The sequence below is a fragment of the Haliotis cracherodii genome, unplaced genomic scaffold, assembly GCF_022045235.1.
Source record: "Haliotis cracherodii isolate W230 unplaced genomic scaffold, xgHalCrac1.p SCAF_8, whole genome shotgun sequence".
NCBI classification, from domain to species: domain Eukaryota; kingdom Metazoa; phylum Mollusca; class Gastropoda; order Lepetellida; family Haliotidae; genus Haliotis; species Haliotis cracherodii.
The window spans coordinates 7,017,631-7,029,868 of NW_027266341.1; the positions used below are offsets into that span (position 1 = coordinate 7,017,631).

The 12,238-nt window shown below is 40.0% G+C and overlaps 1 protein-coding gene across 1 annotated transcript in view; it reads right to left on the reverse strand.

The window, feature by feature from the left end:
* Positions 1–5,174, reverse strand: part of LOC139449367 (calpain-15-like) — a 29,289-nt gene extending 24,115 nt beyond the window's left edge. The window contains exons 1-2 of the mRNA XM_071230708.1: positions 5,123–5,174; positions 771–2,219 (exon numbers count right to left, since the gene is read on the reverse strand). Of these exons, the coding sequence (XP_071086809.1) occupies positions 771–2,138 (1,368 nt within the window). The 5' untranslated portion in view covers positions 2,139–2,219; positions 5,123–5,174. The remainder of the gene's footprint in view (positions 1–770; positions 2,220–5,122) is intronic.
* Positions 5,175–12,238: the final 7,064 nt, after the last annotated feature.

A 12,238-nucleotide genomic window follows, 5' to 3' on the forward strand; every position in this document is an offset into this window, starting at 1 on the left:
AAAGCTGCTGTTAACAGTATTCCAGTTATATCACGGTGTGTCAGCTTAATGTGGGAGGAAAGCCCGAAGTGATGCAGGTCTCAGACGTTTACCACTTCGATGAAACCCACGAGCATGGGTATGGTGCTAACAAACCTAGAAACATAATCGGGGAGAACCGGGATTCGAACCCACAATCATAGGTTTCTGGCGTGCCCAAGGGACGTAACTCTGCACAGCGAAAACGCTGCACCTTAGACGACAGGGCCACCCGTGTCCCCATCTTGTTTATGAACATGATTATCACAATTAACAAGATTAAGAGGAGTTTCCAAACCACTGATCATTCTAATGAAATTCTCAGACAAAGTTTATATAGAATGCATCAAACCCTGAACCTGCTGAATATGAAAAACCCATTAAAGGATATTTTCCATCCTATGTCAAAAGCTGTTGAGCCTCCTAACATGAACTTAAATTGGTCATATAAAAATATGTATTAAAACTGCAGACTTGGAGTAGTGTGGACCCCATTATTGGTGTGTGTTGTGCGTGGGGCTTGCAAGCCCGTATAATAAAATAGCGGAGACTTGAAATAGTTTTGATCCCAAAATTGGTCAGTGCTGTGTGGCAGCATCAATCTGTTATTGTAATAACCTGATGAGGTCCATCCGAGCTGAGAGCACTTGTCAAGTCTTCACTATTTAATTATCTTAAGCCTGAGAGTTGAACATTTTCATTATATACTTGACACACACTCATAATACAAATCAGTGAAACAAGAAACCAACCTGCTTGCAGAATAGAACTATAGTTTCCCATAGTTCCAGAGCCTCATGTTCTTCCGATTTCCTCATTTCTTCCATCAAGGAGCTTTCCTGTCTCATCAGTGTTCCTGGACCAGCAGGAACAAGAGCCTTGGAACGTTTATTTCTTGCCGACTTACACATATTACACTTCACAGCAGTGGCATCGTTCCGATATGTGCACATGGAACACTGCCAGTTTGTGGGAGTCAGCCCCTCCCCAACTCCCCCTTCGCGTCTGCTCGACCCAGGTTCACGTTGAGCATGCCCACAAGCCCCACATTCCGCCAACTCATTGCTGTTCAGTAGAGTACACTGCGGACACTGCCATTTAGATTTACTGTTGTGTCCAGCAGTTTTGGCACACCCACACATGAAACACACATGATGCTGGTCTGTATTGTCGTACGTGCACCGTGTGCACGACCACACCTCTGTGCCCAAACTCGGGGACGGACCTGGCTCTGGTGAGAGAGGCCCACGGGGAGATCGGTGAAAATATCTCACTGAATCTTGTTTAAATTCTATAGGAGTTTTTGGAGCTGTGTCGGTTTGATCTCTTGGGCAACTGCAATGATCGCACTGCTTGGCCCAGGAAGGGTTGCATGAATAGCTACATCGCCTACAAGTCCACTCACTACCTGCGTCAAGCTGTCCACTTGTAGATGGTTTTATAACCTGTTTAGATCCACTTGGTTTGGGGGTAGTTGTCACTGGTGCAGTCTTACTATTTGCTTTCATCACTTCCTCGCCGTCTGGCTCACCTCGAGGAGCAGACGGCACAAAGTCTGTGAGGTCAATGACGTCTGGGACTGAGGTCGGGACTCGAGATACCCGTGGAGCTCCACACATGCTACATCTTTTATCAGGAGCACCGTTCAACAATGTGCACTTACTACAACTCCACTCCTTGTCGCCATTTTGTTTCCCACCTGACGCTCCGTTTACCTGAGACTGATTTTCTTCACCAACCAAAATACTTTCCCGCTCCTGATTTTGGATGTCAAGTTTCATTTTCGGTCTTGTGATTGGAGAGGAAACAGACCCTGTCGATGAGCTTGTAGATTTTTTTCCATCCTTGGAATTTTTTTGTTTCAAAGGTTTTTTCCCCTTGGTCGTCCGTTCCCCATCTTCAAAGACATCATCTGAAGTTGAGGATATTCTTGAGTCTCTCTTGCCAGATGATGCCACTCCGTTCGAATTGGATTTTTCCGTGGGCTGGTCTTCCCCATTGGCTGAGTTAGAAAAAGATGTTCCACAAGCTGAACACTCAATGGTGTTGATATCATTGATGAGAGTACATGTGTCACACTTCCAGTCTTGGAGGGTATCATAGTCCATAGGTTCTCCCATGCTTGGCTAATGCTTACAGCAGTGCTACTTCAGCTACACTAAAGATCCATTCTGACTTTCTTGGAAGAGGTTACATCAATTCTGAAATAGCAATAACCTTATTTGTAGTGTTCAGGTGGCAGCTTAGTGAAAGATAACAAAAGGCTGTAGACTCTTTTTTTCCACTTTGGAACACCCCAAGAGTACAGGTGAGTGAGTGAGTGAGTTGGGTTTTACACCACTGTGAACCTTGAGCACAAGTCTGGACGGGGCAGACATATACCCATAATCAGAGCAAACTGGTATTTGTGTGAATCAGTGAGTTGTTTCGACAGTATTTCAGTCACACAAGACTGAATAACCGAATAAAGTGTTAAGTGCCACTATTTTTATATAATTGCTTGGCATGTTTGGATTTCGCTACCTTGAAAAATAACATGTTACATGAAAAAACATTGGTTACAACATACTGCTACAAATAAAAAACAATCATTAATAAGTGTACTGGTTGTTATCATTAACATAGTCAAGTTCTGTTTAGTATCTTATTAAATAATTATCGACAAAAATGAGACAAATGGTGGTGTAATATGATCCTGGCCACTACCATGACTACCGTCATGTTTCTACCAACACAGATGTATACCCACACACACTTACTGGTAGACCTAAACCTGAAAACACCCAGCCCATGTTGAGTGATGAGTGAGAGCTGTCAGTTGTAACAAACAGCATACCGTATACGATGTAATAAGCGCCCAGGGCCCTCTCAAAATTAGAAATAGGGGCTCTTGTTAGAATATTATTTTGGTGGAAAAAACAAAGTTGAAAGATAAATTTCGTGGTTTATGCTGACAGCCTGAAATGTTTATATACGACAGATATATTTTTTCAGAATTTAATTGCCCATAATTAAGGGTGCATATAACACACGAGTGCGTATTATACGCGAATAAATAAGTCTTGTGTACATTGATCAATCAGAAGGGGTGCTAATTGGGATTGTTCACTAGCCAATATATGATCAATTATTCCGGTGGGCGCTTATTAGAGCGGGGCGCTAATTACGTCGAATACGGTAGTACATGACAGTCAGTGCACATCATACCACATCTCATGATGGTAAAGCTTTGCACATTAGGCTAGTGATATTCAAACTTGGATAGTAACAATTTCAATTTGTTACTAAATCATGTGGACATATTGGATAGTGCTGATTTTCTATATTTCTAAAATCCTGCAGTTTGCCTTTTTCTAAGGTTTTGCATAAAATTCACATGAAGATTGATTGAGCAAATTAGTGTTTTCAAGGTTACTATGGTTACACCACAAGGAGGGTAAAGACTCATGGTTAAACGATACAGCAAGGTCATGATAGGACACGTATCAACATACATAGGTCACAATACAATACGTAGTGCGATACACATATTTACGTCAAATCGCATGGAAACCTCATGACAATAAATATTTCAGAGCAGGTTCAAAAGGAAAAGCTAGCTGTACACACATGTTCATAACAGCTATTTTTAGTAGTGATTTTGACACTCTAATTACAACACATTTTGCTATATCTGACTGACAAAAACGCCAGGGTCATTAAACAAGTAGTAAGTAATTTATTTCAGCAGGTGTATCGTCTTGTATCGATACAGAAAAATAAGTATCATGTAGCCAATCACAACACAGAACACACTTTCTATAGGTTTACAATATATCGTTTCACCCCTAGACTAAATATGTTAAAGTCACTAAACCTTTGGCTCCTACATTAATTAGGCCCAAATCCCTGACTTGAGCTTAGAGGAGTTGGGTCTAGCACATCTTACATCACCATGACGATTTGTGTTTTCAATTGTGTGGGCACCAATTTCCGGGTCTTTAAATTGCAGGGAATGATTTACTGTTAGGTGGGTAGAGTCCTCTTCATGGAAACAGGTGTACGCCTTCCAACAGTCACTTATGATGGTTGTTCCTGGCCTTATGTGGTGCTTTATATTGTGGGAATCAAGGTCTCAACAATTCTGTTTACAACTGAAGCACACACAAAAATACTTCCTGCTGCCCTTTTCAATACCACAAAACACCCACTTTCTCTAAACCTGTCTCTCAGGTTCACTTCTCACAAAACAGTTAACCTGTATACCCAACAATTTGTCTGAAGTAATTTTCTACATTGTAAACCAGGATGCTTGGGAAATAGAGGGTGAAGCTGTCATCATGGTTATTGTCTTGGCTGTAGCTCTTGTCTTTGCACAAACAAAATTTACCGATTCAGCATTTTTGACAGGACATTCTTCTATATCATTACCATATTAGAAAAACATATTCTGGACATTTTGATAACAATCAATCAATGTCCTTGAAAATGAACCGATCTGAAACCTGGTGGCGTGTCAGCATAACGCGGAAAGAAACTCAAAGAGTTTGGGTGAAAACCATGAACATGGGTGCCAACAGACCAAGGATCATAATTAGAACATAAATGAGATTCAAGCCTCAACCATGGATCCTCTGCACAGACTTGTAGCCTTGTTTGACAAGTGGGACACCCATGTTGTATGATGTATGGACTTTCAATAAATATTTATAACAGGAAACGGTAGTAATTTGTCAGTCAGAGACCTAGAGATGAGATCTTATATGTTTCTTATAATATTCATAATTTTAGTGAAATTTCTCAATTTGAGAACCATGAGCACATGAATACTCACTGTTTAGAAGAATTATTAACCAAATACTAGGTATTACACGTGTACATTATTCATAACTCACCGAAAATAAGAAAAAAACATCTGAAAAAACAAACAGTACAGCTTGATTTCAAATTTACAAATTTTACTTTCTTCTTATTTTGCCTTGACTGACAGCTTTCGTGACAAGCTGGATACATTATCTGAGGGGATTACGTCGATGTACAACATATATCGTGAGCCTGTCAATGGTTAAACGAGAGAGAACGGCATAAGTATAAACAAACATCCATTTAGGCCACAAAAACTTACAGTGTTGGGCGATATCCTTCACGAATTTATGTTCCGATTGCACTTATCTACCAAAACATATACGCAATTGTAATATTGGTCGTCATTGGTTTACTTCCTACTTAGCAGCCAATCAAAAGACACATAACATGTCCGGCTGACATGTATACCGTTTGCCTAAAAACTAATTGTAGCATCATTTGTATTTGAACAGACGTCTTCGAGTCTATTACTGGCAAATAGTTTAAAACGTTTTAAATTGATATCAACTAGGAACGATATTAGTTTTCACTCTCATTTACAGTTTATGTTTTAAACACACTCAGCGTAAATAAAACACGTTCACAATTGTGCTCGAAACATTCTGCCATCTTCTTGATGTCTCTGGGAGACAAAGAATCTTCATTAGTTTGTTGTTTATGATATAAATATTCCCTTACAAGATCAAAACTTAGTTACTTTACAACATAAAGAGGGCAAATAAATTTCTGTAAATGCTGCTCCCGTTACAATATTAAAAGATTCTAAGAATCTTTACTTTATTATATAGGAGTGCCGTCATCATAACCTTCACAAATTTGTAGTTTGTGGATAATGTAAATAATATATCATGAAATGTTCATAAAAAATGTTTATGATTATTGTAAGTATATATAACATATTCATTAAATTTTACAGTTTTTAATAAATACATCAGTTCATACAGATGCACTGTCGATGATGTTTACTATCTTCCGTAGATGCATATTTTGTACAAAGGCGTTTTATCATTAAATTTAGTTTATGCCAATGACATATTTAACTACCAAAACAATCTGCAAAACGTGTCACATGCCTTCAGATACCATTTAGTAATATTGGCACCCGTGAAGATGCGGGTTAGAATGGGTCTTCAGCAACCCATGTTTGTTGTAAGAGGCGACTAACGGTATCGGGTGGTCCGGGTCGCTGACCTGGTTGATGCATGTCATCGTGTCCCAGTTCCGAAGATTGATGCCCATGATGTCAATCACTGGACTGGCTGGTCCAGATTCGATTATTTACACACCGCCGCCATACAGCTGAGATATTGCTGAGTGCCGCGTTAAACAACAAACAGAAACATACAAAACCCCATAGTAATAGTGGTAGGGTCAGGCTGTAAGCTCAGGTCTGACTGGCACAGATTTAGATTTCAGGCCGTGACAGCTATAGAGTATTAATGGAGCTTACTTTGCAGCATTGAATAACTACGCACCTAGTTGACAAGCCAGATACATCAGGAAGCCCCACTACTCTCGTTACGGATGCAACTTGTAATACACAATAAGGATGACATTTAATGTGGATTGTACTACTTATATATGTTCAGTCAATTACGCGCCTACAATCGGAATCGTAGTTGGCCAGCAATTGCGAGAAGTGTGAAGTTTACTTAGTAATATAGATCCAAATTGTTATACGCACGAATACTGAGATTCCTCGTAAAATATACTGAAATATTCTAAAAAAATAATAATTCTGTGTTCTCTTTGGATTTGTGCAGTATGAATGTAGTTAATGTTGTTGTTTTTTAGCAATAGTTAAAACTAAACTACCGGTCAAAAGAAACTAAAACATTTGAAACTTGGATTGGACCAAAACATTAGAAATGTTATCAAAATGGTTACTTGGCTATAAACAGCTCAAAACACAACTATGATATCCGTATCAAATACATCACCATAGACTAACCATTTCGTGTTTGTTTCATATGTTGCCACCCATACACGTGTATTTTTTTTTGGTCCGGAAGTTTACGTCCTCGTAAGTCAGAGTATCCCCGGAATCTCTCTGCTGTTAAACGCCGTACTCCGCAATATTCCAGAATCCATCTATACAGCTATAGGGTGATGAAATGTAAATAACCTCAGACGATCCAATGCTTGATATAATAGTGTTTGTGTTAGTGTGTTACTGTTAGTGTTAGTGTGTGTGTGTGTGTGTGTGTTAGTGTGTGTGTGTGTGTGTGTGTTTTTGTGTGTGTGTGTGTGTGTGTTTTTGTGTGTGTGTGTGTGTGTGTGTGTGTGTGTGTGTGTGTGTGTGTGTGTGTGTGTGTGTGTGTGTGTGTGTGTGTGTGTGTGTGTGGAGTGCCTCATTCAAATAGTAACCGATGATTTTATCGCAACTCAAATTATGAATGCATTCGTAGTCTTCAGAAGACATTTTAAAATATAATATGTGCATATTTTACGAGCGCTTCCGTCGTTTACGTAATCATTATCCCACCTTGTGACAATTGTATATTATGTTAGGTAAGAGGTATAACAACAATAGGTCAAGTCAATACGGTATATCCAAAGAGTGAGTGAGTATATTTTACAATAGTACAGAAATGTCACACCAGAAATGAGCTTTCGCCATTGTACCCGTGTGGGGGGAATCGAACCTCGAACACTAAAAATTAATATGTATCAGGGGCTTATCTCTGGATCGGGTGATACGACTAGAACACAATACATGCAAGGGGTATGATGCATATTGTTGCACCTGCTGCACTTTGAAGACCCTGTTTCTGCTGGGCATATTTTGTTTATTGTGATCAGGTTGGGCCCATTTGTATTGAGTGACAGAAGGCCAGTAGTATGTGAGTGCGTGTTTGTTTGTTTGTTTTCTCTGTGTGTGTGTGTGTGTGTGTGTGTGTGTGTGTGTGTGTGTGTGTGTGTGTGTGTGTGTGTGTGTGTGTGTGTGTGTGTGTGTGTGACAAAACAATAAAAAAACTACGTATGAACAGACATTTTGCAACAATAGTTTAGAAATTCCAAAATAACACAATCGACAACGTGTGTTCAGGAAGACTTGTTGCTCTCTAGCCAATTATATGAGTAACCAATTGTGTCCAGTGAACTGCGATTACTCCCGGTAATTTTTCAGTGACACCTAGTGTCATCTGTCAAGGGGTTTCATTGCTGAAATCTAACAAAACACTATCTTCCATATTCACATGTTTGCTTCATCGCTGTGTGAGTGGGGTAGGACAGATCCTTTATACATAGCCACAAAAGAAGGCACCACGATTCTGGTTTGCACGGGCAAATGCCTTGGCAATGTCCATGAGGTAGATGTCCTCAGTATCCTCTTTGTGATTGTGCATGATGCTGTTGAAACGTTGCTGGATCATTGTACTTTTAACGCCTGTTTTCAGTCTCCTAAGACATGATAGAGCCCCGTCAGATGTTGCAGTAATGACCCGCATTGTCAGATAAATCTTCAATAGGGATCGCCTCAATACATGTTGTTGTTGTTTTTTGTTGCCGAGACATAAATTTACAAATGTAACTGTTGAGGACACATTATTTGATTTACAAGAGTAAAAATAATTAACTTAAGGTATTTGATCCGTATTGTTGCCTGATGTGTGAAGTCATGCTGTCAACTCCGATGAATATTTATGGCACAAACGTTTGAGACAGTTTTTGATATGACCCCCGTCCCGTAACTGTGACAATGGCAAATATTTCGAAGTGGCATCGGAAGTAAAGCATGCTTTCATTTCTATTGAAATGGTGAAATACCGTTTGTAATTTTGTTTACAAATTTGCATCTGACACGAAAGCAAGCGCTCGTAAATCAGAGATTTTATAAGTTAATCAAAGCCATTGAAAAATATAGTTGCAGTTGACTACACATTTGATCAGTTTAAACATTTAATTTTTTTTAAATTTATACAGGCAACTTTGTTTAAAGGGCAAGGAAACAAAACACAGCAGCTTTGCTGATGTTAATACTTTAGGGCATAATTAATCACAAATGCTCCACCAAAATTAAATTTGAAAACCGACAGCAAATGAATAAAACATCGTCGCCCAAACGAAAGTATCCACCACTGGGGTTAAAACGGGTGCCCGGTGATTTGTCACGCTGCGCAATTTCAACGATCGGTCTGCGCCAAGTCTGCCCGCTTCCACCTAGGATAATCTATTTAAATTTAAACGACAATGCCCTGGCATCTGTTTCAGTGTAATTTCTCACGTCGAGGTTGAGCTGCCAGGTCTCTAAGTCCTAATTCCCCCAGCCGAAAGTCGCCTGGCAACTGCCTTTCGACTAAACCATATGCCCTAAGGCATCGTCGTGATGACGTCACTGTCAGGAATCTATTCCGGTGATACAAAGTACGCAAGTACCGGTCTTCATTGAGCGTAGTTACCCTGGGTTTGCCTGTTCTTGGCCTGTCTGACGTCTGCCCGGTCTATCTGTAACGTTTCAACAGGTTAGTGACAGCATCACGGGAGCAGTCCAAAGTTCTAGCAATGTGGGCATGGGTGGCTCCCATCTGGATCATACCCGGGGCCCGCTCGCGTTATTCGGGTGTCAGTCGTATTATTTCTGTGGCGTTTCTTTCTATCAGTGTGAGTATCTAACATGCCGTCCGTATCAATAATATGCCTTTATTGCACATGAAGTGTCGGCTGCCCACACGGCACGTGTTTCACTTTTCTGTTTTTTCTTTCGCATTTTCTACACACACAAAAAAACGTAACGTGTATGTGTATCATATTTTGCATAAAAGAATTGCTGTGTTTGGACGCGATGTGTTTTTATTTTTTTTGCAATTTCATTTATAAAGTGGTAAAGTTTCTTTTGGCTGTCAGTTTATATTTTACCTGATATGCTCAATTCTGTACTTTACGGGATTTTACATCGTCGTATATGGACATTCATAGCAGCCACGTAGGACACGGTTATCAATATATAATAATGTTCATTCATTTATTTTGTAATGGGCAGCGACCCAGCTTAGCATACACCATTGGATTATATGTAGATTTAGGGACGGTCGGGTAGCCTAGTGGTTAAAGCGTTCGCTCGTTACGCCGAAGACCCGGGTTCAAATCCCGACATGGGTACAATGTGTGAATCCCATTTCTGGTGTCCTCTGCCGTGATATTGCTGGAATATTGCTAAAAGCGGCGTAAAACCCACTCACTCAAATGTAGATTTAGTGACACCTAAAAATCGATTACAGAAATCAAGATGTAATCGCTTTCCATTATCTGTCCTGCGGTAGCCCCAGTTAGCTGAAGCGTAACATAAGACACTACCAGTGTAACTATCGAACAATGACAGTAGAGTCTTGATATTGAGACTTGGTAGTATTGCATGTATAAAGCTATAAAGCAAATGCTGCCTTCCAGCCTTGAAACTACTTTTCAGCAATAGTAAACTGCTAATATGTTCTGCTATCAACGACTCCAGTCTGGGCCCTCCAATCTTTGTTTCAAAATAGAACAACTTCTCGCCCACTTTGGTTGTTTTTCGGGGGTTTACTTCCAAGACCCATGATTTTGAATATGAATATATCAATGAATATATGAAAATTGCGATAAAACATCACTAGATATGATGATTTACCATTTCAATTATATTTCCTGTTCTGCTAGGCATTGTTTTCTATCAGAGACCATATACAGATATATCGCTTTATTGTCTCTGCTTTAACGAGAGCTACAGCTGACCGATTTCCCCTTTTGACAGAGTGAGTGAATAGAATTTTAAGGCACAAAACACTGTTACACACTATACCCATGTGAAACACGAATACGGGTCATAGGTCATGATAGGTGTGACGGACTAACGGTTTAACGGACTACGGGCTCCATATATACACCACTCTGTATTTGTGTTAAAAAAACACACCCTCTATGGAGAAACGGCACCAATCACAAATGAAGTTTATTACCAGCAATTTACTCACCAAGTACACTCACCACATACTGGGAATTCACACCGAACGGTAATTCGTTGTCGCGAGCAGGTGCACACAGGAGGAAATATACATGCTAACAACATCAATTAGCGCCGGCGGGCAACGTCACTCGTGGGCAGACCGGTAATAGCTCATGTGCGTTGCATGTAAATTGCACCGGTTTCGATCTTAATCATGTCAGTCAACGATTTGTTTATTGGAGAATGCAGTAGGTTGGTAGATGAGTGATGGATAGGGCATCGATCAGGGAGAATTCACACCACTACACATGTATAGAGGGTTACATCCCATTAGTGAGACACCCATTGTAAGACAGTGGAGTAGGTGGGATTAATTAAACAAACACAGCCAGTCTACCCACTTAACAATGGTCACAGCCCATGATTAGCGGATTAATTAATAAGAGTAGGCCATTAATTCTGTTTGAATATTCTCAGGAAATAAATGAGTTAGGAGCTTGTAGGAGCTTACTCAAAAAGTTGAGATGCATGTTTTGTTAAAACTTACTTATTACACATATAAATTCCCCCTAGTCTGTGGCATGGGAACATAGGCATGGCCTCAGCCCTCCATAATCAAGAATCCAAAAACCACCCAAAAAAATCCTAATACTTACCGACTCCCTAAGTGGACTGCAAGCCCTCCAAAACAAAAATACCAAAAACGACCTAAATTATAAATCAAATACTTAAAAGCTCCAACGACCTAACTAAGGCAGGCAAACAAATAACCTTCTTGTGGATACCCGCCCTCGTAGGAATATACGGTAATGAAAACGCCGATAAGGCAGCCAAACTATCCCTCAAAATCCCAGAAATAAGCTCAAACTTACCCATCTCAAAATTAGAAATCAAAGGGTTACACCCTCCCTGGACTTTACAAACTCCCAAAGTTGACACTGCTTTAACATCAGAAGTCACTAAAAGAGAAAACCCAACCCTACTACGATCAGTAGCTATCACTAAAATTCAAACTACCTGGGACAGCTGGGCCCATATATACACTGACGGATTCAAGAATCCGCCATCTGTCATAGATCTCCTAAAGCCAAGAGATGCAATAGCGAAGGCCAAACTAACTCTATTTCTGAGAGATGGACAGCTGCTTGATCGTATATAAACAGAGCAGCCAAGGATAAAAATGAAATCATATCAATATAAGAAAATAAAAATCATATCAATGCAAAAACAGAAATTATGTGAACACCGAACTCACAATAGATATGTGTACCCTTCTCACACACAGGAGTCCCAAAGAGGGACAGGTCGGCCGAAATTGCCTAGGCAGAAGGCGACCTCTTAAACACCTAATGCAACAACAACAACAACGAACATTTCATGCACAATCATGGCAGGTTTGCAGCAGGTTGAGTTCATTACCAGTCAAAGAGGTACTCTCCAGGTCCTCTTTCA